Source organism: Charadrius vociferus, unplaced genomic scaffold (genome assembly GCF_000708025.1).
Source record: "Charadrius vociferus isolate BGI_N301 unplaced genomic scaffold, ASM70802v2 scaffold12, whole genome shotgun sequence".
NCBI lineage: Eukaryota > Metazoa > Chordata > Aves > Charadriiformes > Charadriidae > Charadrius > Charadrius vociferus.
This window is the reverse complement of record NW_009647422.1, coordinates 286,771-314,004: the sequence shown is the minus strand read 5'-3', so window position 1 is coordinate 314,004 and position 27,234 is coordinate 286,771. Positions and strand designations below refer to the sequence as shown.

Here is a 27,234-nt window from a genome sequence, read left to right as displayed (position 1 = left end):
AGCTATTGCCAGACCTCCTGTTTCTACTCCAATATTGTTACTCCTCTAAGTCTGAGCCACATCTTCCAGCCCTGTGTGGGTGTCTCAGATACCCAAGGTATCTCTAACGGCACCGGATATCTGTCTCTACACAATAAAGGTCTTTTCCCGGTGTCTCAGCTTCCACTATAGCCCACAAAGTCAATATATTTACTGAAGCCATGAAAGTAATTACAGTGATAAAAGGAAGATGTCTGTGGGTAATGGTCTGCACTCAGAAGTCTGTTTTTCGTCATTGATGACTGAGGGAGCCTGGGTGACTAACTTGGACCGAACATGGAATTTTTAGGTAGCTACATCAGGTATTTCCACTGTAAGGATTTAATTTATTTTCACAAAGATGTGCTTTTAGTGCAATTTGAGATGATTCAGGGGATCAAGTTGCCAGTCCAGATAGACACTGACCTTCTGTAGGCCCCATGTCAGACTCTCTTGATACCCTAAGGAATCCAGAGACACTTGCTCTTTACGTGCACTTGAATCTGATCCTAAAAATCTCCAAAATAATTCCCTAATCCTCTTGCTTCAGGAACTTATTGGGCACTAGAATGAAATATACATTCAAAGTCGAGGGTTCGGTTAGGATTTCCCTGAAATGTAGTCACTTCCAGTGCAGAGAAATTCAAAGTCAATCAGTGCTGTCTTAATCCATGTTCCATCGCTAGAAATAAAGATCCTAGAAACCACTCAACTGTGCCATTGATTCCAGCAAGAATCGAATTCACTCTCTTACTGCTGTGTTTTTCTCAGTGAGACTAACAATCTAAAGACGCAATAAAGACACTTTTGTCAGAAAATACAGCAGACAGCCACAGAATGTGCCGTGGGAATAGGAACAAAAGAACATTTTCACAGAATTATCTTTTAAAAGAATATCCAGTTGTCTGACACCTGACTCACTCATTTTTACAGAAATGTGTTTTTAGGACCTTCATGAAAACACAGTTTGCGTGCAAGGAAACACTGCAATTCACCACGGGAATGTATCCAGTTCTGCAGAAGACTGCAGCAGCTACCTGATGGGATATGGCACAAGCACATGGTTTAAAAGGAGCTTCAAAGATCTGATGAGAATCATACTAAAATCATAGACGGTCAGTCAGTTAGAGCTCAGATGACATGTTAATAGTCTTTTGGGGATTTTTTATGTCACGGTACTATAGACATGAAAAAGCTAAATGATTGTAAATTGTCACATTTTCCAGCTGTCCGTGACTCTGAAGATACCGACACACTACAGCAGCACAGGAAAGACCATCACTCATTTCTTTGCATAAGTTTTACTGCTATTGATCATTCATTTTTTAACTGCAGTGACCTGGTAGATCATGATTACCATTACATGTAATGCTTACCATTGCAGCTTGGGGTGACATGAATTAAAGCAATCCCCTGACCCCACACGTAAAATCCATTGCAAATCCATCTACTACACTTTACATTTGGAAATGGGCATTAAAAAAAAAAAATATTCAAAAAACCAAAGGCAAGTAAATAAGTATATGGGGCAAACCCTCACTTACTGATAGCCTCTGTGTATACTATAAAGAAGCTGTCCCTGTTTACTCTTGATCAGCTTCTCATTGCACATCGTTTATGCTGTGTAGCTGAAGGTAAGACTGAGCTTCTTGATACTATTTCACTCTAGACAAAAAAAGAGAGGTGGTGCGGTTTAATGAACTAGCTGTCACCATAAAAACAAGGAACTCACAAGTGGAACTGTGTAAATAATTGATATTTTGTTTCAATGGTTAAACAAAAAAAAAAAAAACCCAAAAAACCCCCACAACATTCTGTTCAATTAAGATTTTTTCCACCTTTTTAACTGCCATAAAATACAGAGAGTGGGACAGGCAGTAGTAAATTTTATGTTTAGCTTTTTATTTTTAACTTTAGAATTTTTTAATTTTTTAACCTTCATTATATTTAATTACCAATACTTCTGATTCAATTAGCAATACTTTTGAAACCATGTTCTGTTGTGGAATGTCAATACATTTTTATTTTCCAAATTTGTTAATGGTTATTATATTTCAGCCTAAATTACTTTAAAATTTAATCTGAACCTGCATTTTTCAACAACTAGACTGCTTGTGGAAAAATACTTTTGTTCAGTCCTGCTCCCAGAAACTAATCTTATCTGAGTCAATATCTCACCCGGTTGCCTGGACAAATTCCATTCTGCCTTTTATTTTCTTTTAACTTCTGTTCCTCAGTTATTAAAGAAGGACTTCCTGACAATTCTGGAGATTACAACAGTAATAGCTTTGAGAGAACCAGGTAGGAATTATTACAATGAATATATTATGGGATGGGGATAGTAGCTCATACACATGCTTTGCAGTTAGTGGTGTTTTCAGAGCTGTAGGCGTTAAATTCCAGTACTTCTCCTTCCCTTCATTTCCCGTCTGAATGGAAGTCCAACAAATGCTGAGAAGATGACTAAACTTAGATTTATTAGCAGGGCTTGCAAAGGAGGCAGTCTTCATTTAAACCAACAAAATGCTGCTGAATGTGTTGGCAGAATGTGTTCATGCTGCCCAAGGAGATAATAGAAATTTCTGCTCCATTACAGTGGTTTTTGGATCTTTTCTCTGAGTCACCTTAACTGACCATTCCCAGGCTGATGATCACCTCACCTAAGTTTTAACCATCTTAGAGAGTCCATATAGCTGAACATGCTCTCCAGCTTCCCTCTTGAGTCAGTAGAGAGAAAAAGGCCATTCGAGAGAATAATTTATTCCACAAATGTCAAGAACCCACAACAGTTTGAAAGGATCAGCTGTAAGGAAGAACCCACAGCTCTTCAGTGGCTACTTAGACTAGACAATTGAGGTGTTACTAAAATAAAGAGAGACAAATCCCATCCCCGGAGACAAAATAGTAAAGAAGAACTGGTAGGATTTGGGGTTAAGACTCAGGATAGAGACTGAAGTATCCATACCCATCATATGTGCTGTAGAAAATCCATGGTAGAATACTGCTCTGGTACTACATGATGAACCTATGGCCCTACACAGTCTATTACTTTGCCATGGCTTAGCACTCTACTGCGGGCAGCTCATGGCACTGGAGGTAAAGGGGTAGTTATACTAAGGAAAGATTTTCTTGACACTGGATTACCTTGGACATAGGACATTTTCTTGACATAGGATTACCAAGAACCCTGTGGTCCCTAATGAAGAACGGTACAGAGACCCCCAGTCTAATGGCAACCCATCTAGATCTGGAAGCAAAAGCTGTAGGATCACACAAGCACAACACTGCCCTGCAACAAATTATTTCTGCTCCCAGGAGCAATGTCTCAGCTGAGAGCTACAATGCCAAATGGCATTACTGGCATCAATATGTGCATATAATCATAGAATGGGTTGGGTTGGAAGGCACCTTGAAGATCATCGAGTTCCACCCCCCCTGCCGTAGGCAGGGTCACCTCCCACTAGACCACATTACTCAAAGCTTGATCCTGCCTGGCCTTGAACACCTCCAGGGATTCAGCTTCCACAGCTTCTCTGGGCAACCTGTGACAGTGCCTCACCACCCTCAGAGTGAACAATTTCTTCCTAATGTCTAATCTAAATCTCCTTTCTTCCAATTTAAAGCCATTCCCCCCCGTCCTATCACTACATGCACTTGTAAAAAGTCCCTTCCTGTCTTTCCTTTAGGTCCCCTTTAGGTACTGGAAGGGGCTATAAGGTCTCCCTGGAGACTTCTCTTTTCCAGGCTGAACAACCCCAACTCTCTCAACCTTCCCTCACAGCAGAGGTGCTCCAGCCCTCTGATCACCCTTGTGACCCTCCTCTGGACCTGCTCCAACAGGTCCACGTCTTTCCTATGTCAGGGGCTCCAGAGCTGGATGCAGTACTCCAGGTGTGGTCTCACCAGAGCAGAGCAGAGGGGAAGAATCACCTCCCTGTGGATGGGAGGTGATTCTCCCCAATACAGATGGGTTTTTAATCCCTGCTATCATGAATTCTTCACCAGTAAAATTATTGTTATTATACTATTTGTCTTCCCAGGCAGACCATATATATAAGTATAGCTTGCCAGTGTATTACTGAAGGATGAAAAAGAAATATGTTGGAGGCCTTGCCTTGAAATAGGAACATACCAGTGGTTCACTCATTGGAGGTTTGTCCTGTCTCCAGCTGTGATTGGCAAAAAAAAACCTTTTCTGTAGGTCATTCCAAAGCAGTTTGTCTGTGACACAGCACGGCGTCTTTCCCTGCAACAGCTGATCCTGAACTTTTTCAATGACATTGCACTTCTAGGCTTTCAGCTTCACTAATGTGACTGGGTTCACAGTAGGATCCCAACATCCCTTTTATCTGCTGCTGCCCTATTTGAGAACAAGATTCTTTATAGAACCTGCAGCTTGGTTTATGCCTGGATTGTGAAGGTTTTGTTCATTCCAGTACTGCTGCATTATTAGAGACAGATTTCATACCACCTAACTTCAGACCTCCATAATGATTGCTTTAATAAGCAATAGAGAGAAATAGGCACTTGTCATACAATCTTCTCAATATAAGATGGATGTTTAAACTAGGGCAAGTTTAAGGCCTGTAAGTACTTGTAAGTGTAAATGACTTCTAAGTACTTATTTTGGTCTGTTCACTATAAACACAGTCTAAATAACTAGCATTAATAAAGGCCTCTCTTTTCTCTACAACCATATTTAGGTGACATGAATCCATCCATTGTATCTCATGAACAGACTTCTAAAAAGTGTGTTTATAAAGTCAGAGACATTCAGCAAAGAGCTAAAGAGTGAGTCAATGCTTGGAAAACAGAGATTAGTGAAGCTCTTTTTCTTGTGTTTGCCTGAGAAAGAGTAAATCTTGATCACAGCTCAGGTACTGAGTGTTGTCCAGGTGACTTGTTGAGATAGAGACCCCTACAGTATAGATGTCTGAAATGAGCACGGATCCTAACCGTGGTATCACATGCTCCCTATCTTCTACCTTCAAATTCTTGCTTGTTTCGACTGTCTCTAACATGAGGTTAGTAGAAGACATATTATGCCGTGTCACATGGATAAATCCATCAGGGCAAAAAAGTATTTTTGACCAAAGACAGATGTATTCAGACAGATCAAAGCTATCTAGGTCTGTATCCTGGCTCAAATAGGAGCCAAGTCGAAAACATTTAGGTGCAGAGACATATTCTGAACCATAACCTCCCAACTGTAGGAACTCAATAGCGTTTAAAAGCTGAGTATGAGAAGAACAACCCTAGTCCTATTGTTCTTGTGCACAGCTGCATCAATAAGGGAGACACATGCACACATACACAGGCACACAATGAAGTAATGTCTTCCCAGTGGTGTCAAGGGAAATAAGAGCAGATAATTAAAAGGCTCTGAAAGAACAGGAGGCTGATGAGACACCCAATAAAAGTCTAAAACTACAAAACCCTGCTCCATCATCATATGAAGATGGAAACATTTTTCAAAGTCTGCAGTGATTTTCTCTCTCCCTGCACTACAACAATTACCTTCTAATTACCACCTCCTACCCCCTTGGCACCCTTACCAGTTTCTTTCTTTTCGATTTACAGGGTAACTTGCTGACAGGATTCCTCTTAACTAAGACAATTGTAGGCATCGCATCCCTGCAAATATTTATTTAATTTGAATTACTTGACGTGCCTGGCAATACTACTGCCCTTCAATGTTTTTCAGAGGAAGGACAAGAGGAATGGGACTAGCTAACTAGGATTACAAGTTGAAGATTAATTTGACAGTGAATCATGAACCACATAATCACCAACGAGTCCTCATCACTTCTATTTTTATTCAAATTCTTGTGCTGTGTTCACTATAATCATACCTCAGCTCATTCCAGACCAGTGCATTTTAGGCACTGAGAGAACCACATTCAGGGAGAAATCCAGAATATCGAGTTCCAACAGTGGAAAGCAAGACAGGGAACAGGCTGGTAAAAGTCTATCATGCCAACCTACAGGTGGAGAAATATTCTACACTTTGTTAGCAGGGGTGTTTGTATCATGAGATTTCTCTGAGTGGTGTATCTCCTGGCTGTGATCTGGTGCCCCCATGGACAGTATAAGATGAAACTGGTCAGTAGATCCCAGATCAAAGCAGACAAATGTGCGAGGCCCTTGGAATTACAACTACATGAGATACAAGCATGCCTGGAAGCAGAAGGCAGCTGGGATATTCTCTCTGTCAGTGCCTCCATGGGGCAAGTGTGAATGTGCAGGCTGTTAAACACCTGCCTGTATTTTGAGCTCACCACTCAAGGAAGCATTGATTGCAAAACCTGCTCACTCAAGTATGAGTAGATCTGCTACATTTAAGTATGTGGATGGTATAAATAAGACACCTACATATCAAAACATCCCATAGTAAAAATCATGGTCCATATTATTTTGGGTAATCCAGAGCTCTAACATGACCTAGTCCGTAAAACAGAGCCAGATGTTACGGGTAGGATTTGTCAGATAAAATGTAGACATCCACAGCATAAATATATACAGGTGAGATGGTCACCCTTACTTCCATAAATTTCCATAGAGAAAATAAAGAATCATCTAATCTCCTTTGAGGATGAAATGATGTATGTCTCAGACTCTACTTATTAGAAATTCAGAGCTACGAAATGAGCAAGGTGACTTGCTCATTTGTAGTGTAGATGCATTTGCAGGCATAAACACTTAATTAGATGAATCCCATGTTAAGTGTACATGACCCAGGAAACTGTCATTCAGCATCTGAGTTACTCCTGTGCCATTCCTTCCTAGCTGCAGGGCTGGGAACAGGTCAACAGTCTGGAGGGGAAAAAATAAAAATGAAAAAGGGTGCATAGGGATCAGCAGTGAGCTTTATCAGTTCTTGACAGGCAGAAATTCCCTTGAGGACTGCTGACAGCTAGAAGATCCAACAGGAACTGAGGCAGCTCTGCACGAGAAGAGGGAAAAAAAACTTAAACAAGGGAGATTCAAAACAGTGATGTAAGAAATAGCCTGGCTCCACTGCCTGGAGAAGTTGTTGAGTATGAAGTAATCACTCCCCTCCCTCTTTTTTTTTTTTTTTTTTTTTTTTTCCTGCATTTGGCTTTCATTATTTCACTTCATCACTTTAATTTTGTCTCCAGAGCAAAGGAGTCAGATTGTGGGTCCTGCTGAGATTTTATTTTCTTCAAATTCTCTTTTTCGTTCAGGCTGTAGGTGACAATTGAACAGGGATGGACACACAGGGTCAGCACTTGTTCCTTATTTCTTCTTATATAAAGGCTCCTGAAGAATTTAAAGCATTTAAGAGGAAGAAGACATCATAAAACCCATGGAAAAGAAAAACGAAACAGAAATTCTCAAGGCAATCACTGTCTCTGAAGCATTATAGACATTACACAGCAGCAGAAGGAGGAGAAACAGTGCTGTGAAGAATAAAACAGTAATGAGCATAACATCTGGGCATGAGAGGCAGAGGGGGAGGGAAAGGAGAAAACATCAGAGCGCTAATTCAGGGCTGGATGCTTTCCATAATATAGTGCCAGCCTTGCTCTTCAAGACCTGTGGTTGCAGTTGCAGCATCTACATTGTGCTTGTGTTGTTGGACCTCACCCAGAGGAGCTCTGGGGAAGCATTTAGTTTATGTCTGTGTTCACAGACGCTGAACACAGCAAGGGGGCAAAGTGAAGGCAGGAGAGTTGAACTACTGCAAAATGTAGGAACCTATAAGACGTTCTTCTTCTTTTGGCTTCAAAGTGCATTGCTTTTCATGCAGTATTTTTAGGCAGAAGTATCAGTGCAGAAGACAAGGTCTCTAAACAAGAGCAGAGAAACTACTATTACCATTATTATTTTTTGCACCATGTGGGCACCTTGGAGTAGGATTCTTGATCTGTGACATTATTGTTCTAGATACTGTAGAAATACAGATCACAAAGACTGTTCATATCCCAGACTTCAAGTTGTATACATGATCATTTGACTTTGTGTCACCTGCAATAGAATGTGGAGTTACCTCACTTACAGAGGTTGCTGTAATTCAGCTGATTTGGAGGATTGTTTTTTTTTTTTTAAGCCACAGTAACCTGAACATGTGCCTAAGCCTCTACAGACTCTAAAAACTGACAATCCCAGTTTATACCCTGCAGCTCCTCTGAGGAGAAATAAATCCTCAGAAAATTTATATATTGAATTGTTCTGTGGAAATTTGCATGCAGAAGTAGTCAAAAGGGGGAAGAAGTGGTTTTATGCTTCTCCTTGCTCTTGAATAAATAGACGTTTACTCACCAGCCAGGAGGGATTTCTTCCTTCTTTCAGCTGTTTCTGACAAGCAAGGGAATTATTTCCTATGTTTCTCTTTCTTTGAAGGGAAACAAGCTAATAACATATTTCTTCACTACCTGCCATCATTAGTAAGTCTTACTGCTACAGAAGAATAACAAAAACCAAATGTTGGGCAATTTTCACTTCTCCCAAGTGAAAAATAGGTTGTCTGCAGCAGGTGAAAATTGGGAGGAATCAACACACTGCAAATCTGACTGCAGTTACAACTTCTTCAGGGAGTTTCGTAATGAAACTTCTCCAAACAGTGCATGATAACTTAAACTAAAAGCCAGGCTCAGCTGTGGTGAATAGTGCTCCATTCCAGTAACAGACCAGGGACAAAAGTGCTTTTAGAGAAAACAGATACTTGTGGTATCTTCCCAAATACTGCAGAGTGTGAATTCACCTTGTCGGGAGTATCTGGTGTTTGTATCCTCTCATTAGCAGGCAGCAATAAGGTGTCATTCAAAACAGAGTAAGTAGTATCTCAATGACATTGAGCAAACAGTAAGAAGGTGGAAGAGCTCGGGTGATGTTCCATCCTTTAAATATGGAGATAAAGCTTTGTTGGGAATGAGAGTGGCAGGATATACCTTGAAATAAGTACGATGTAATGAAAGGTGAGCCTGGAAGGTCAAGACTTAATGGGAATAGAGTGGAGTCCCGGAGCTGAAATGAAATATATGTAAAACATGTCTACAATAATTTCAAAAATGTAGAAAGAAAGGGCAACAAACAGGATCCACGATGAAATAGCTTTCAAAAAAGAAATTGCCAGAATTCTTCACTGGAAAATAAATGTCTTTGAAGGGACATGACTTCTTTACCCAAAGCCAGGTAAACGGTGGAACTTGTTGCCATGGGATGTGGTGAACAACTAAAAGATACACAGTGAGCCTGGGAAAATCTTTACAGTGATTCAATACAAAAATATTGGGGGAACAGAATAAAGAGCAGCTGGGTTCTCTGCTGCTAAGCTAGTGCTTGAAAGGATTCAGTCCCTTCCTGCCAGAGAGGGTGACACATTTTAATCACATTGAGATGCAAAAGCTTTTCCAATGGCTCTGGACCTCCTCTATCTCTGAGCCGTGCTCTTTGAATTCGGAACAGGCTTGGGGGGCGGGGGGGGCAGGGCAGACACATGACTTCTATCTGAATAGTCCCCCAAATATCAGGGTTATTCTGGATTTGAGTGATAAAGAAAAAAATAGCTAAAATGGTCTGTTCTGACCTAGGAAAATCTAGGAATTCTTGAATCCAAATAATAGTAATTTCATAATCATAAGAAGTAGGGCTCACGGTCAGCTTGTGACATCATTCTGGGGTTGGGGGAGGAGAAAGTTTTTTTTCCTTTTGTCCTTACTTATGCTACTTCTGGATCAGGGAAGAATTGGGAAGCTTTTCTGTAATGCACAAAAAGGGTCTCAAAAACACACCCCTGGGGCTGAAATGAACTGCCTGAAGTACATGCTTTCATCAATTCCTCCAAAGCACACAGTTCACTTGCCCAAAGCTGAGAAGCAGAACAAAAAATGGGCTTATGTATGAGATAAAGAGCAGGACTCTGATAGAAATACTCCTAACAGCTGAAATGCAGAAATGGCTAGCTTCAGAGGATGCTCTGGTGACACAGAGATCTGCACCCTGCCGTCCCTTCTTCTGGGCTAAAATGTGTGGTGAGGAAAAGAGGAGAGAAATCTCCCATCTTTTATTACACCCTCAATGTGTTTTATCTGCTTCTCTCTGCAGTTTTACCAATTCCAGTCACAGTAGAAGCAGTTCGGACAGGACTCAGGAAATAGACTCTGTTTTCCAATTAGTTTCTTTGTCATTCTTTGCCCTTCTCTCATTGGTGCTGGCCATAGGCAGCTCCAGCTGCAGTCAGTGGGAAATGAGACAGGATATTAAACTATTAATTTTTTCATTGGTTGCTGCCTCAGTTTCTTATCTCAGCAATAGCACAAGTAATCTTCATCAAGATTACGGTCTCCACAATGTTAATCCCTGCAAAGGTCTTCAGATCATGTGAGAAAGGCACAAATTATTGCTGAGCTGATGAAGGGGAATGAGCTGTTGCAGAAGAGACTGGTAATGCACTTAGTCTTTTGTCAATAGCTATTGCCACCTGCCCCAACAGAAGACATAAACACTATCAAGGCCTTTCCAGGCACACTGTTTCTTTTTTCTTTCCTTTTTTTTATTTTTTTTTCCCCCCAGTTTAATTTTGTAGATATATGTCACTGCATCATCTAAAGTACAGAAGCAAATTCCTGACCTCTGATAATAACCAACAATTGTTCTGGTACATCCCCATTGATTGATTTTTTTTTTTTTTTTTTTTTGTCCTTGTAATGTTTCTCTACGCTCATTCAGCTGCAGTGATTGCACCTCTTACCGTAAGATGTTTGCATTGACATTGCTGAAAACCCCAGCAGACATGATAGGAAAGGTTTAGAAACCATCAGCTCAATGTATATGATCTATCCCCAGATGAAACTCACCTGGAGAAGAATCATTGAGAGGGTTCAGGGCAGCTGCCCTCCGTATCTTCTCCAGACATGTCTCTTGCTCCTTTTTAATGATGCAGTTGGAATGGGTTGCTGTAACCTGAAATGTGGGGAAAGAACAATTACAAATTTAAAATAGCTAGTGAGTTTATCAGGAAACGTCAGTAAGTTTTGAGGTCCCATTTCAAAAACTAAAAGAAATAAAAACATCTGTGGAAGACGAAGGAAAATTGCAACAAACTTCTCTTTTTTTCTTCCTTTTTTTTTTGTCTTTTTTTTTTTTCCCTTACAGCAGGCTTAAAGTCAAACAATAGAATCATAATTCTCATAAATTTGGGGGGGAGGGGGGGGTTATGTTGTTCTCCCTGTCAAAGCATAATTTCTAACATGTTTGTTTCTTGGGTTTTTTTATTGTATTCCTTTCCTTATATAAGGATGAAGCAAAGGTACCTCTAATTAAAGAATTAATTTAAAGAGGAATCAGAAATCAATTGAGCCTCACTTTGATCTTCCAACAGTTTCTTATGAGTCTTGCACAATCCATTAACCTCACTCAGGACTCAAAACTAAATTAAAAGCTCTTTCTCTTAGTCTTTCAGCCTGTCCATTCCTTAATGTTTCCTTCTTTATTCCCAGTGAATAAAAGTCTGCTTTCTTGCCAAAAAAAGAATTCAATGCCAATTAAACTGAGATGACTTGATCCAAATCTTTTTTTTTTCTTTTTTTTTTTTTCCCCTAACTTTAAGTCTCTAAGGCAGCCCACTGCAAGGAAAAGAAAATAGAAAAAAAAGAGATAAATGAGTCTGTGACAGGAACACTGCAGCCAACAGAATGTAGGCAATCCCAAAGCAGCAACAAAGAATGGGACCCATTCCCAGAAATCAATACAAGATTTCATTCCTGTGGTAGAAAGTGGTCAGGGTATATCAATTCAGGGGAAATACAATAATAGAAACTCAGGTTTAATTAGATTATTTTATAGGGGCACTGCTAGAGTTCAAATCACGCTGTGTGGAAAGCACCGTGAAAATCACTGCACTGGTTGAAGATGCGGTAGGTCACCCTGGCTCTCTGCAAGCAATTTTGCTCTTTCACGTTCGCCATCCCATTTCCTTCACTCTTGGCGATGGAGCACTACAGAGGAAGCAGAATGTACCTGCCAAATTGTCTGTTTTCCCTTACCTGCTAAGTAAGAACAAGCAAACAGGGAAAGCAATACCTGAATTCAATCTGCTTCAGAGCCCCAGCTTCACCGGTCAACTACTTCCCTCACATCCCAATAGAGGGAACGGAGTGAACAGTTTGGGTCACTAATGCGTCGAACTACCACCACACACTCAGTACACACTTACAGTAAAATCCCAAGGCACGAGTAGTCCTAGTTTGGTGGTGCTTTTGCTTGTGCTAGGAGGCATGGAGCCATTTGCACACTTTTGACCTTGGAACAGTTAGAAGCCGTCACTCCTATTTCAAAGACAGAGAGGGTTCCCTAACACCCTTCAAATGGAAAGCATTACTCACCATTTGTAGGAACTGATAATGCTACACAGTTTCATCTCCAAGATCCCAATAATAAATTTCAGCTATTTTCCCCATGGGATGTACCAGGCATAACCATATTAAATTTGTTTATCTTCAAAACAAACACTGTTCTGTTCAAAGGGCCCCCAAGGGCCTGGAAAATATATATTGTCACAGATCTCTGGGATCTCCCAAGAACATAAGAGCTTTTGCTACATCATCCCCTAAACCTCGCCAAAGACTGGGAAAATTGCATTGGCTGACATTCAAGTTCTTAGAATATCTTTTAAAAAGATAAAAGGGAAATAGGAAGTAAATGAGGCTTCTGCTGCTAGGACTGGTTTACTCTCCACAGTTGCCCAGACCTGAAAACAGTGTCCAGGGTTGTCTTGGTACATGAACGTGGCAATTTCTATACAGTTCAGTATACGCAGATTAGAAAAGCTGTATAATAATAATAATAATAATAATAATAATAATATAGTTACAATATATATTGTCAATGCAAGCAGGCTACAAATAAGCAAAAGGAAATGTTAACCTGCAGAACCTTTTTCATCTTGATATTGTGGATGTTAAATGTTAGAGGAGTTCAAAACATGTATATGTGTATGTATGTATACCAAGTCCATCAAAGGATACTAAACACTAAGAAACCCACCATGCCCAACTTTGTATATCCAATGAGGTAACCCTAGACCTTTGAGAAGAAGGTTTAGGTTCAATCTATAGTCAAAAGACAAAAGAGTGTGATATATCCTTCTTATTTTCGTTGTCTTCTTTAGTAGAGGTTAAATCAAAGCCATGACTCGATTGATTATAAAGAAAGCCTAAGGTTAAAAGCTCAGATTTTATTGTTTCCCTTGCAGAGAGGCACATCAAATCACATGTATCTGACTAAACTGACTACATTTAGTCAATTTATCTGAGTAAGTCTGGCTCAGGAGGAAAGTAAAATGCAGACAGCTGGGCACAGAGAGAACACTACTGTGATGTGCCTCACCCGTCCCTGTGGCCTTCTTTAAGCTTTCACTATTGGCAGGATGCTTTGATGTGACTTCCCATAACCATCATTTGTTGCCATTTTGTTGCACTCTTCATCAACAGATTTTTTTTTTTTTTTAAAAATAAATACTGGGGAACCCAGAAACTGAGTTATAAAACAAAGAAAGGGAGGAGACAGTAACCTCAGTGCCAGAGGAGAGAAGAGAAGCTGCCTGTCATATCTGCTAATTAACAATGCTGTATCTGAGAAAATAAAACCAGATTTGGATTCTTTATAACAAAAGGTTTCTCTGTTGAATGCAGAGATGCATTAATGTTATCATGTTTTCCTGAAAGGATCCACGTTTCATGTTTCTCCATTAACTATGCACTGGTAGAGCCTTTATTCTGTCGAGTCAGTCTTTAAGAACTGAACGGCAGAGCACAATTCAAATGGAAGTGTAAGCTGGAACTTCATGGCCTCCTGATTTCATTTCTTTTGCCTCAAGGACATTTGCAATTTCCTGAGTTCAGCAGAGACAGTCTGGTTTCAGTTTCCCAGAAGATATCAGTGATATATGCAGTTAAAGAATATTCTGACACATGCTAGAAAAATCAAGAAAGCAAGAAACCAAATGCATGAAATTAATTCTTCTTAAAAAATTTATTACTGTCAATGGAGTAAAGGAGTTTGACTCACATCAATTTTGAAAAGGCATGTATTTGTATAGATACAAAGACAGTAAATACAGTCAATGTTTGTTTAATTTCGAGAGAACATAAAAAGACAAAAGCAGCTGCCTATGACGAGATATGCAACAAATCGAGAGCTTTAATCTTTCTTCATCTATTTTTATTAAGGTGGCCACCACAGAGATAAACTGGCATGTGCTGTGTGTAACTTGTAGTGTTTAACTCTTTGTTGATCCCTTGACATTATGGTAATATTAATAACAATCATGTTATTATGCTACAACCTACATATATTCTCTCACATGTACTCTCAAGGTGCTGCTTTATTGTGAGCCGTTCCATTAAAAAAGCCATTGTTAGTACATAAACCTGAGCAGAGAACCAGGTGAACACATTTGTGCTGTTTCTGGACCTGCCCTAGCTATGTGTATAAATCAATTAGCAAATTTTAGAGTCATGTGTTTAAGCAAAGCATTGCTTAAATGTACAGATGCTCCAGGGAAGGAACCACATGGGAGGAAATGTGTGGACCAGAAGGGTACCATACACTTCCCTGCTCATGGAAATAAATACTTGTTGCTGGATTATTCCAGATGGAAATTTAAATAATCTCTCTTTCTTCTTGTTTTGGTTCATGTATATCAAGTGCTGGGAGCAAGGCAAGGTGAAGGTAACCTCAAGAGCAGGTAACTCAAGAGAAGGTAACTCAAGAGCACCAGTATAGGTTAAGGGTGGACCTGCTGGGAAGTAGTTCTGAGGAGAAGGATCTTGGGGTCCTGGTAGATAATAAATTATCCATGAGCCAGTAATGTGCCCTTGTCGCCAAAAAGGCCAATGGAATCCTGGGCTGCATAGGGAAGAGTGTGAACAGCAGATCGAGTGAGGTCATTCTCCCCCTCTACTCGGCACTGGTGAGGCCACAACTGGAATACTGTGTCCAGTTTTGGGCTCCCCAGTTCAACAGGGACAGGGAACTGCTGGAGCAAGTCCAGTGAAGGGCAACCAAGATGATTGAGGGATTGAAGCATCTCCCTTACGAGGCAAGGCTGAGAGAGCTGGGACTCTTTAGCTTGGAGAAGAGAAGGTTGAGGGGAGGCCTTATTATTGCTTACAAATATCTAAAGGGTGGGTGGAAGGAGGATGGAGCCAGACTCTTCTTGGTGGTTCCCAGTGACAGGACGAGGGGCAATGGGTGCAAGTTGGAACACAGGAAGTTCCGTTCCAATACACGAAAAAACTTCTTTGCAGTTCTGGTGAGAGAGCACTGGCACAGGCTGCCCAGGGAGGTGGTGGAGTCTCCTTCTCTGGAGATTTTCAAGACCCACCTGGATGCAGTCCTGAGTAATGTGCTCTGGGCAATCCTGCTTTAGCAGGGGAGTTGGACTAGATGATCTCTAGAGGTCCCTTCCAACTCTGAAGATTCTGTGAATCTGTGATTCTTCCTTTCTGCAAGATTTCTATTCTGGAAAGGCAACAAAGCACAAAGTGAGGCTGGGAGTGGGCAGCTGAGAGAGCAGAACTGGACCGTATTAAGAAGATGCTTCCTAACAATGTCTACTAAGGAACAAGGGATATGAACTTAAGCTGGACACCATGCTTAGGTAGCTGCCCTAACTTACATGCTGTGTGTACGACACTGACATACAGCTACCCCCACAGTGAGCAGGTCAGAAGTCTAAGCACAGATGTCTAGACCATTTGATGTGCCTTAGGGTATCTCACTTGACCTCCAGTCGCTGCTGGCTGCATGCGCCTTTATGTTTGCCCTTTGCCAGGATACTGTAGGGTATCTCCAAAGGCAAAAGATATTTATGTTTCACACTTGAATCATTTCCTCAGGGATATCAAGGCCTTCTCAGAGGAAAATCAGGATGTTCTCTATGAATGGGACATTATCCTTGGGTTCATAGTCACTGATAAAGACTTGTGCATAGGAGAGGTGGTTGGGTGGTGGAAGGATCCGGAAATTTTTTAACACATCAAAGCTGGGCACTGAAAGAGGTGTCGGTGTTATCCAGACTAATCATCCCATGGGCCAACTGTGCAGAACAGTCTAGCTGAGAAACCCAAAGTGTCTTTGACCACATACAGTCATTCAAAAAAATACTGTTCTGCTCATTTTACTCACTGTAATAATATTCACAATTGCTTTAAAACATGATTTCACTACACAAGTTAACTCAGTGGATCTACAGAAGTGAGAAAAATAAGCAGTATTTTTGAGAAACTCCTGGATCAGAAAATATGCCCTGAAGTCATAGCAAAGATGTAATAGTGAACGGTGTGATTTGTTTGGTATTTTCATTTCTACAAAGCCCTGATCAAACATAACAATTCAGTACCATTGGCTGTTCTTTCCTTTTCTGCGTTTCTGTATTATGCCTGCAAAGCCCTCATTCTTTCTTTTGCAATGAGAAGGAGAGTATTTCCACTCCATTCAGGATATGTTATATTAGGCATCATGACAATAAAAAGACGGGTAAAGAAATACACATTAAGAAAAGCAAAGAAACAACAACAAAACCCCCTGTCATTAAATTCCTCATGGACAGTGTTCTACATCAATGTAGAGATGAAATAGAGTCTCACCTTTAGTCTGTGTCGTCTCTAAAGTAATGCAAGAGCGGAGTTAAACCCACCAAGTAAATTAGATCATTCACTTCATATTGAACTACACTTTTTACTAATTCTATTATGATGTTCAGTTTTAGAAAGTGGTCTTAAAAAAAGATACATTATTACATGAGCATTGCTGAAAGAAGCTAACTTTGTCATGGAAACATTACTAGATTTAATCCCTGTTCTTATCAAGCAACCATTCAACTGGTCAAACCAGTTGCAAAACATTGTGTTTAAAATAGCTGTGTTAGGGAAGGAGCTCTGAATATCTGGATTTTTTCAGAACTGATTTACATCATCACTGGTACCCACAACACTGGCTTGGCAGTTAAACAAATTGTTGTCTCCAGGAAGGTCTTACGATATTACTTGATTGCATTTTTGTCTGCCTGTGTAAATGGCACCCAAACTACTGTAATTTCAAAACAGTTCAGACAAAGTGGAAGGGTAAAGCGATTAGAAACTTCTTCAAACCAAGCCACAATTTTACAGTCTGCAACATAGGTTTGGTGCCATGCTTTAAGCAAATTGTGTACTAAAAAAACCCCACAAACACAGCACGCTGCCAAAAAAAGGCATTGATCCCCTTCAAACCAGCTTACGTGAATTTAAGATATGGCTACCTTCTAACACTGATGGCTCTTGGAGAGATGCACATCTCACTGAGGATTAGAAAATAGCAGCAGCATAATCAACGTTTCCGTTCACTCAGTGGATACCTTCTGAAGTGGTAACTCTGGACAAAAGGTGTGTTATGCCCATGAGGTAAACCTATTTTTGAATTTGACTTGACTGGCTTTTTATCTCCGAGATCAGTTGAAAAACCTCTCTTTGAGCATGGTGGGGCGTTCTCAGTATAGCTGGTGACTTTTCCAGGAACTGATATCTTGAGTTAAACCAAAGTATATCTCCATCCTGTCTCTGATAGAAGGCAATACCAAAAGCTGTTTTTCGAAGCCTTGTACTGGCAGGATGCAACCGCTCATTGGAAAAGTGTTTAAAAATCTTGCTAGACACAATGTCCTTGAGGTGAAACTAAAGGTGCAATAGCTCTTTCTGATTGCTGATTGTATTACGTAAAATGCCTTTCTCTGGTTGTCCCTGAGACTTTCTCCCCCAAAAATAAAACTGCTAGAAGAACAACCCCCAGTAACGCATGCTAGATGTCTTCCTCCTTCATTCCTCAGAGGTCATCCTACGCCTGAAAAGCTGACAGACTCCTGCCAACATTGCAACTCCCGCTTATTTTCAAGAGTGTTCAAGAACAATGGGATTTAAGCGTCCAAATCAGGGTCTACCCCCTTACAAATCTGACTGAAACTTCATGGGAAGATTCTCACCCCTCTGAGAGCTTTTAGTTGGGGTAAAGGTTGGTTGTGTGGTCTCACTGCAGGACATCAGTGGTGCAGGGCTTGCAGAGTTCTCCACCAATTGCTTCCAAGGACATTCTCCAATTCTTGACGTAGGCTGTTCACAGTTATCTTGCCACGTGCCATGATGAAGAGCCTGGTTCTTCTTGATGATCTCCTTGTAGGAACTGTAAGGCTGCTACTAGGTTGCCCCAAAAGCCTCTCTCCTTCCACCAGCTGAACAAGCCCATTTTCCTCATCCTCTTCTCACAGGCTCTCTTGGTGTCCCTCCTCTGAACTTGTTCCAGTTGATTGACATCTTTAGTATGTTGAGAAGCCTAAAACTGGATGTAATATCCTAGAAGTGTTCCAGCAAGTACTGACTAGAAGGGCGTGATTGTTTCCCTGGATCTACTGGCTATGGTCTTGCTAATACAGCCCGACATGCTGTCGGCTTTAATCTGCTTTCATCAGGACCTGCGTAAAGTGTGCAGAGTCAAGGCTATCAAGTATCCTTGAGTGGTGTATCACACTGAAAAACTCTTGGTGAGTTTCACTGATTGAAGGCTGGGGGAGTCTGTGCTAACGCAAGACTTCTCTCACTGCGGGGACTTTGGAAAACAGAGAAGCTTTCAGGAGTTCTGCATTCGTCGTGCTGCCGGATGCCACATTCATTTGCAAAGCAAGTTCTTGTTATTACTCGTTATTATTTGCCCATTTATACTTCATTACATTTAAACAAAACCCTGAAGAGAAAAGATCTTAGGCAGGAAATTTGTTTTGTGCAGGCTCCCAGCAAGTTCAATAGAAACCCCATCTGAGTCACACTTGGAACAGAAATGCGTGATGAACAGCTACAGGAGGCTACAGCAACACTTTCTACACATACACACACACATATACCCTACCCAAGGGAGAAAGCTTTAATTAATCTGCTAATTAAATGAAAGCTATTTGCCCTCAACTATCACACACATTCCTCCCTTTCACTCCTCCCCAGCAAGTGCGTCGTGCTACAGCTCTCACTCTAATATTCCCCAAAGGGGCTTTGGGACTGGGGAGAACACTGAAGAACAGAGGAAAAGAGCTCATTACAACAGTGGTAATGGGAAGTACTCAAGCTCATTCTCAATTTCCCTCCTTCTTCTTTCAGTGGTAAAAGACATTGGTTTAGATACTGTGCCAAAGTGGAGTGGAAAAAAAAACACAACCAACAACCCACAACCAAAAAAACCCACTCAACTCCCACAAGGAATCAAATCTCTGCACAAAAGACTGTGCCTAGAGTAACTTTCTCAACAAACTCTTCTTCCTTCTTCCCAGCTCTGGAGAGTTTCACCACTATTTCACTCTAAAAAACTGAAGGAGGGGAATAAAGTACGTATTCATGAAGGAAAGGAGAGAGCAGACTGAATGGTGTGTCGGAGCCCCGACACAGTGAGACGAGCCAGCGTGGACCTGAGCGGAGGGGATTAGGAAGGAAGAGAGGCAATGCAGGAAAACTTCCTAATGATGACCACTGAGGCCATACACAGAAACACCACCACCGCCACAAAATTACCATTTTTCAGAGGAAGAGATGAGTCATCTTAAGAGGCATTCATGACCAGTCTGGATTGTCCCTGGGCTGTGGACATTGCCGGGCAGGAGAGTGCCACAAAGGCTATAAGGAAATTGCTGGCAAAGCCATGGTGCATTAGCTGCCTTCTTCCTCTGACGTCTCAGCTTATGACCGTGAAGATGTATGACGTTCATGATGTGCTTTCCCATGTGTTGGCCACATTCATAGCCATTTAACATTGATACAAATACAAAATATGACACAAAATATTGCACTGATATGTTGAGGAACTCAGGTGTCATTCAAGTAATCCAGTTCAGGGGTAAGGAAAGTTTCTGCTCTGCTTAAAGATGTTGGTGTGCAATATTTCACTATTTCGGAATCAAATTTTTAAAAGGTAATGCAATCTATGGAATCTGCTTGGGGGTGGGTGGAGGTTTGCGGGGGGAAGGGAGGTGGAAGTCCAGATGTATGAACATATTCCTGTAGGATAAGAAAATATATTAAAAGTACTGAGTTTTCCACATGATAGAAAATTCCAAAATTTCCCTGTATAAATTTATTAGCCACTGTAATCCTTCAGTCTGGGTTTATACCACAGAGAATGACGCTGAAGCTACTTTTATTAGGTTGCCTAATAAAATAGGGTTCCCATTATGACTGTCTGCCTAATAATGGATACCTTATCTCTATATTTAGGACTGCATCAATGCCGTGCTGCTGAGAAACGTCAGTAGACAATCCTCTCACAGCCAGCTAATGGTACGGACACTCAGTGTTTGTCAATATTTAAGGCCTAAGTTATCTGGGTGAAAAACATGCTACGGAGAGACACTTGCAGTGTTAGGGTTTGTTTCTTGCTCATAGCAAAAATGAGAGCCCAAGGTGACTTGTGGAGCTGTAGGTATTGCACTAATGAATCCCATTCCCACCCTGCTTCTTGGAAAAGGTTATCTGTGCATTGCTTTTCCACCTTAAGCACCCAAGATTTTGTAGGCCAGCAGATGTATTGCACTGTCATTGGGCACACAATTTAATCACAGCCAATCACCAGTATTTAAATACCTGGCAAGAGCTCTTCAACAGCAACATTTAAATATAATTCTCAGAAAACATAATTTCTGGTGATATGCAGTTATATCATGACAGTGAATAGCTAAGTTCTGGGTAGACAAATCATTGCCAAAGGGGCGATCAGTTCCACCAATACAATTCCCTCTGCTGATGCTGCAGACCGTATTTGGTACATTTGTGGTTCATACTAATTTAGCCACATGTAACATCTCTGTCTTGGGCATTTATAAGTTTAAAAATTATACCTGTTTAAAGGTTCCCTAGACATCACTGAATGTGAATCTGAATGAAGCCACATTACCTGTTGTATAGTATTTAGCTTGTTAAAGTAAAGGAGTCAGCTCCTCAGCTAATGTATATTGACAAAGAATAACTTACAGTTGGAGCCTTGGCCTTTTTCTTTCGCCCTATAACCTCTATCTTCAGAACCTGAGAACATGCAGCTCTGAAGCAGCATCATGCCTTGTGATTCGAATGCAGTTCAAATGCGCCCCACTCACGAACATGCAGTGAACAGGTGACAGAGTACATTTTCGGACCTCAATTTCCCATTCCTGATATTTCAAAGGAACGATAAAAACATATTGCTTTCATATATGCCATAAAAGACAAGCACATGCCCAGACTCACTATCAGCAGGGACCCACGTGTTAGCCACAATAAAACCACAATAGGCAGACAGCAGTAACTGACATTTTCACAGGAGCTTAGGAGAGGAGATACAGAAACACAATCACACCCAATTCCTTTCTTCAGTCCCAAGGGCTGAACCCTAGAACATCTCAGATGAGATTTGACATGTAGTGGAATTTTCGTTTTACACACTATAAAAAATCCAGACCCACTAACAGAAATATGTTTTCTGAGGAGCTGAGAGCAGCAGCTGTATGGAACGAGCAGAGATAGGAACCAGTGGTGTGTGATGAAATATCCAGTCCCCATCACACACTGGGCAGAATATTCAGCAATGCCACCTACTTACAGTGGGCCAGCTATAGCCTTCTTACAGACCAGTAAACCTTCCCTGTTAGAAACCAACCCTGAACATCCTGCTTTTTATTTTTGTTCTCCATTGCTGTGGGATAGGATCCCCAAAAGTAGAGACAGTGTTTTGGAAGGGTAACACACTGTATAAAAAGTTTGGGCTGCCATGGAATGATATATTTGAGACCATTCCTAGCTGCAGGTGTATTAGACATACAGCTCCCTCTTTCTCCTTTCTGAAGTTTCCCCCTATTTTTTTTTTCCTAACTTTTTATGTGCTAATATTGTTATTTACCAGCTGCTGCATCAAGAATACTCCGCCATTATAAATCCTAACTCAACATTCTTATGAACCATGATGTAAGAATGTTACCATCTCTGGCAAAAAGTGGGATTCCTTTCCCTGAGGGACTCCTTATCTGAATGCCTTGCTTCACTTGGTGTGAGGACAGCTAAACCGCACAGAGACTGCCCCTGAGACAATTAGGTGGGTAGGAGATAGGTGGCACCCAGAACCTGAGCTACTAATGGCCTCGTTAGCAGCATAAAATGCATGCAGCAATGAATTTATCGCACATGCACTGCTCATGAGGTGTATAGAAAATCCTGCCAGTGACTACGCTGTATTTCATGAGCTGAACCTCAAGCAGGTTTCAGGAAGTTGAGAAATACGTTGTGCTAGAAAAGAACATTGCAAAATTACTAGAAAACAAAGCAAAACAACAAGACTCAGAGCCAGATTGCATACCCTATCTCAAATTCTTATTTTACTCTTATATCACTGCAGGGGATGATTCGATTTAAGGAGGGACAACGTGCAGTGATGGATATGGTCTTCTTCTAAGAACAGATCTCCCCCTTAAAGGGTGACTTCATTCCAAATAAACCTGCAGGACTTGGATGTGTTTCAGACCCTGAGAGATAAGCCACAGGTCTCACTTTCAGAGTCTTGTCATGACCCAGATTCTGCTCCAGCATTTTCTGCTCTGCTACTGTGGAGAAATTTGCTCAGATAAGGGACACCCAGCTGAATAAGGACAGATTCAGGATGCATTTTATTACCCCCATGGTACATCTCCTGTCGTTCTCAGCCCCAACAAAATGCAGCAGGCATCTGAAGTGTTAAGCCAGTCACCTCCTCTGGCAGGTGCAAGGGCACTCTTGATGCAGAACTCAGTGGCACCGGGGCTCTCTCCAAGGGTAACAGATGCTTCAGCTGCGCTGTTTGCAGCTGACTGCAATGCGCAGGCATTTAGGACTCAGAATCTTTTGCATATTTAAACAAGAGACAATTTTTCAGTGTCACAAAAAAAAAAAAAAAAAAAAAAAAAAGCTAAAAAAGGCTTTAAAGCCCAAGCATACATGGTTGCTGGTCCACACTAAAGACAATAAGTGCTGGCTGATATGTTCAAGCCTCTCTTCCCAAATTTAATTTGTTAAATGGGTGGAAGTGCCAATAAATTGTCATCCTGGAGAAAGAGGTAAGGGTTCTGCTGGGGTGTTTATGCAGGCCATATTTAATAGGGTCCTTGTATGTTCACTAAGAGAGCCCAATGTTATGTATTTGGGCTTGAAAATGTTGAATGTTATTTCATCTCTTCATCTGTGACAACGACCACATCATATTCTGGGTGACTCCAATATACGTTAACTGTCATTTGTTTGATCCTCAAGATTACTGTGTTCAGAATTTCTACACTACAACTTTGACAACAGATATAAATGTTTCACATTCTCACTTATGAAAAAAAAACCAACCACTGAATAAAAATCACTGCCTCAAAATGCAAGCAATCAGTACTGAAAATAGAATTTTCTCTAGACTAACGTTATTCATACACATCCCTGTCACATTCCCTTTATTTTTTGTTACATTACATTAAACTCAGGATTTTATTCTTCCATAATTTTGACAGTGTTATTTCACAATAGCTCCTGCTAGCTTCTACAGCTGTTTGTTGTTTGTTTTTTTCCCAAAGCCATGAAGACTGCTGGAAGATTGCCACTTCACATTGCTCAACATCCAAAAACCTCCCTGTCTAAGCAGGGCCTTGTAGTGGGAGCTGACCTCAGTGCAAGATGACCCATCCCTCCAATACTAATTGTCATCCACAAGGTGTTATTTTGGATTTCATTAACAGAGATTTAGGAAAAATATAGCCACAAAAGGCAAAAGAAGTTGAATTTCCATCTTTGTGTCCTGTAATTAAACATCTGCAGAATTAATGTTGTAACCAATAGGTCACAGTGTGAAAACCAAAGCAAAATAAACTTTATCATTTCTGGTCCCCATCTAATCCTTTAATTCACAGAAAGAAAAAATCCCTAAAAGATTAAAAGCAGTGAGTGAACATTTGGATAAATAAAACAAATATTCTCCTGTGAAGTGGAGGAGTAAGTATGCATCCCGGTTTGAGGTAAAACGGGATCAATTTTGCTTGTCGTGGTTCAGGCCAAATTGGCTACTGGGGACCTGGGGGACCCCAGATGGGACCGACAGATGCTCCCCTCTACCCCTCTTCAAAGAGAGGAAATGTATTTCATTATTTCTTTTTTATTTTATTATTAATATTTCATTAAAGTACTATAATTCCTTCTAAACCCGTAAGTCTCTCTCTGTCTGTCCTGCCTCTCTGAAGACAGGTAGGAGAGAACATCTGTCGTTCTGCCCAGTAGCTGGTTCTGCCCAAATCATGACAGTAGGTCAATGCAAGCATGAAGGCATTCATCAGATGAAGATTTACATGGGACTTCACACCAGAGTTAGAAAAGCAGGAGGCACTGTGGCCATCCCCACCTGTTCTCTTCCAGACCACCCAGGAGTGCCCCACAGCTGCTATGCCATACTCTATCAGCGCACATATATGGATTTTATGGGTGAGAATGAGCTAGATACTTGGTTATGTACAAAGAAATGTGAGAGAAAGTCAGAAGACGGATGCTTGATTATACAGCATCAGTTCAGTACAATGAACTGGTGAAATAAAGTCATGTTTCACTCAGATGCAACTGATGATTTTGTTTATGGTTTGAGCTGCAAAATACACAGAATACAGAGCCCAACAAATTTTTTTTCAGGTTAGTTGAAGGTATGGATCTTAGAAGGTCTCAAAGCTAGGTGTCTCACAGAGCTCCTTAACCCTGCAGAGATCTCCAGGCAACTCACCAGCATGTGCTTCTCTGTAATGCTGCACTGCGATTAAGAAAACTTCTCATAACTCATACATCTGTCTTTGGCACTGTCACTCTTGAGCATACCTTAGCAATAAGTGGCTTTATCTTTTCCACGTCTTTTAAAGACAGGGCAGTGCAGATGGCCTTGTTTGACACAAAGAGAACTGAGGAACAAGAAGCTGCAGCATGGCTCAAATCAAGCACCAATCTGGCACAATAAGAACATTTGAACTTCAAGCTCTTATGCCTAATTGCCAGTGATCCTGAATTGCCGTATACCTGAATTAGCTGTTAGATTAAAAAAAAAAAAAAAAAAAAAGCTGATGAGTTTTGTGAGCAGTATCACAAGGCTTTAGCCATTGATCACATGGATTAGTGTCTCCTAGATGAGCTCCTGTTTGGATGTTCTTACGTTTAATGAGGCTTGAGCTTATGTTGAAGTTCATTTTTGTCTAGGGAATTAACAAAATCTGTCTTTGCCTAAACATGCATATGAAACTGTTAGAAAATTAATTTATCTGAGAAGGTGGTCCTTCTGTCAAGTTTGGTTGAAACCACCCAGAGTATTCAGGGTTTGGGGGGAGACAGATGACCCGGAGGAATGGAAAAAAACCCACATATGCATAGATGTGATCTCATTAATCTGTTTTCCTCAGGGTATCAAAGGCCCTTCAGCATCTCACAGCTCATTCTTGCTGATGTTGCCTGCCTGTACAAAATTCCTGACTTTCCCACAACTGCTCTGCAAATGGAGGGTGCAAGGGAATGCCTACAGCTGTGGTCAGTTCCAGAAGGAACAGTAACTTCATCAATCTCCGTGCCAAAGCTGTTAGACAGAAAACAAGCGGTGAGATTTAAGAGTTATTTTAAATTAGCACACAGTTTATTCACCTGGTGTTTCTGTATTCGTTCGGACATAATAGGCAAAACAGGACGGCCAAAAAAGGTTTAGATTTTGCACATCTACGTTGCTGGAAGAGGTACTAAAATGGACTAACCCAGCCTGTAGTTGCTTGAGAATTTAGTTTCTATTGCAATGCAAAAATGTCATGTATTTTGTTATTGTTTTTAAGTAATGGAACAAATTATCATAAAAGTGGCTAACAGAGATATAATAACTAAAACCAGCTCAGCCAGAGGGCAGCAAGAAAAAATAACATTTTAATATTTGTGAGGAAGTAAACACACATTTACACCCTTGAGCTTCAGCATATCTCTAGTCTTATCCAATATGCATTTTGCGTTACCAGTTATCTGGCAAGCCCTTAGCAAACAAGAAAGCCAAAATAAAGGTCCAAAACAGTTTTGTGTCAAAATATGTAATGTGCTCAGATGTGGTTATTGGGAAGGAATAATTAACAAAAAAAAAAAAATCTCTGTACTTTGCTTTCCCAAATCTGCAAACACCAGCAGATCAAATTATTGACAAACTGTTTTAGGATTCTTCAAACAACCAGATCACCAGCCTGTATTTAGCCTTAATAACCCCCGAATAATACACTTTGGCCGCAGATGCTGAGTCAGAGTGAGATTGTCGTACCGAAAGCACTTGAAAAGAGTACACAGAAGCCAAAGTGTTTTCTTTTTCCATCTAAAGCTCTTAGAGAATTAATAGGAATTTTACACTCCAAAAGAAGCCTACTGAGGAGTGTTTGACAGAAAAGGACATTGCATAAATGTGTTATTGGGCAGGCCAGAAACAGTAAAAAACTTTGCAAGCCTCAACAGAACTTTTCAGCATAAGTGTACATATATATATAAAGTATATTGGAACAGTGAACACAGCCACTGAGCAAGAACAAATGTTGGGAAACCATTAAACCCACCAACTAACATAAATGAAATCTGAGTGAAAGATGTGCATTGAGACTATTTTCCCCCAGGAAACAATACATTTATCAAGTTTACAGCCTATTGATTGTTGCCCTTCTCTGGAGCATGTCCAGAGAAGGGTAACGGAGCTGGTGAGGAGCACAAGTCTGATGAGGAGCAGCTGAGGGAACTCGGCTTGTTCAGCCTGGAGAAAAGGAGGCTGAGGGGAGACATTATTGCTCTCTACAACTACCTGAAAGGAGGGTGTAGAGAGGTGCCGGTCAGTCTCTTCTCCCAAGTAACAAGTGATAGGATAAGAGGAAATGGCCCATATTGTGCCAAGGAAGGTTTAGATTGGACATTAGGAAAAATTTCTTCACAGAAAGGGTTGTCAGGCATTGGAACAGTCTGCCCAGAGAAGGTGTGGAGTCACCATCCCTGGAGGTATTTAAAAGATATGTAGACGTGGTGCTGAGTGACATGGTTTAGTGGTGGACTTAGCAGTGTTAGGCTGATGGTTAGACTCGATGATCTTAAAGGTCCCTTCCAACCTAGAGGATTCTATGGTAGGAAAAAAACAAAACACAAAACCCCAAGAAGCTGTCATTTGTTCCTTTTT

General features: G+C 40.8%; 1 protein-coding gene across 1 annotated transcript in view; it reads right to left on the bottom strand.

Annotated features, from left to right (window-relative positions):
- The window catches only part of ADCYAP1R1 (adenylate cyclase activating polypeptide 1 (pituitary) receptor type I), a 117,438-nt gene that overhangs the window by 77,941 nt on the left and 12,263 nt on the right, over positions 1-27,234 (bottom strand). The window contains exon 2 of the mRNA XM_009880485.1: positions 10,839-10,944. Within this exon, the coding sequence (XP_009878787.1) occupies positions 10,839-10,944 (106 nt within the window). The remainder of the gene's footprint in view (positions 1-10,838; positions 10,945-27,234) is intronic.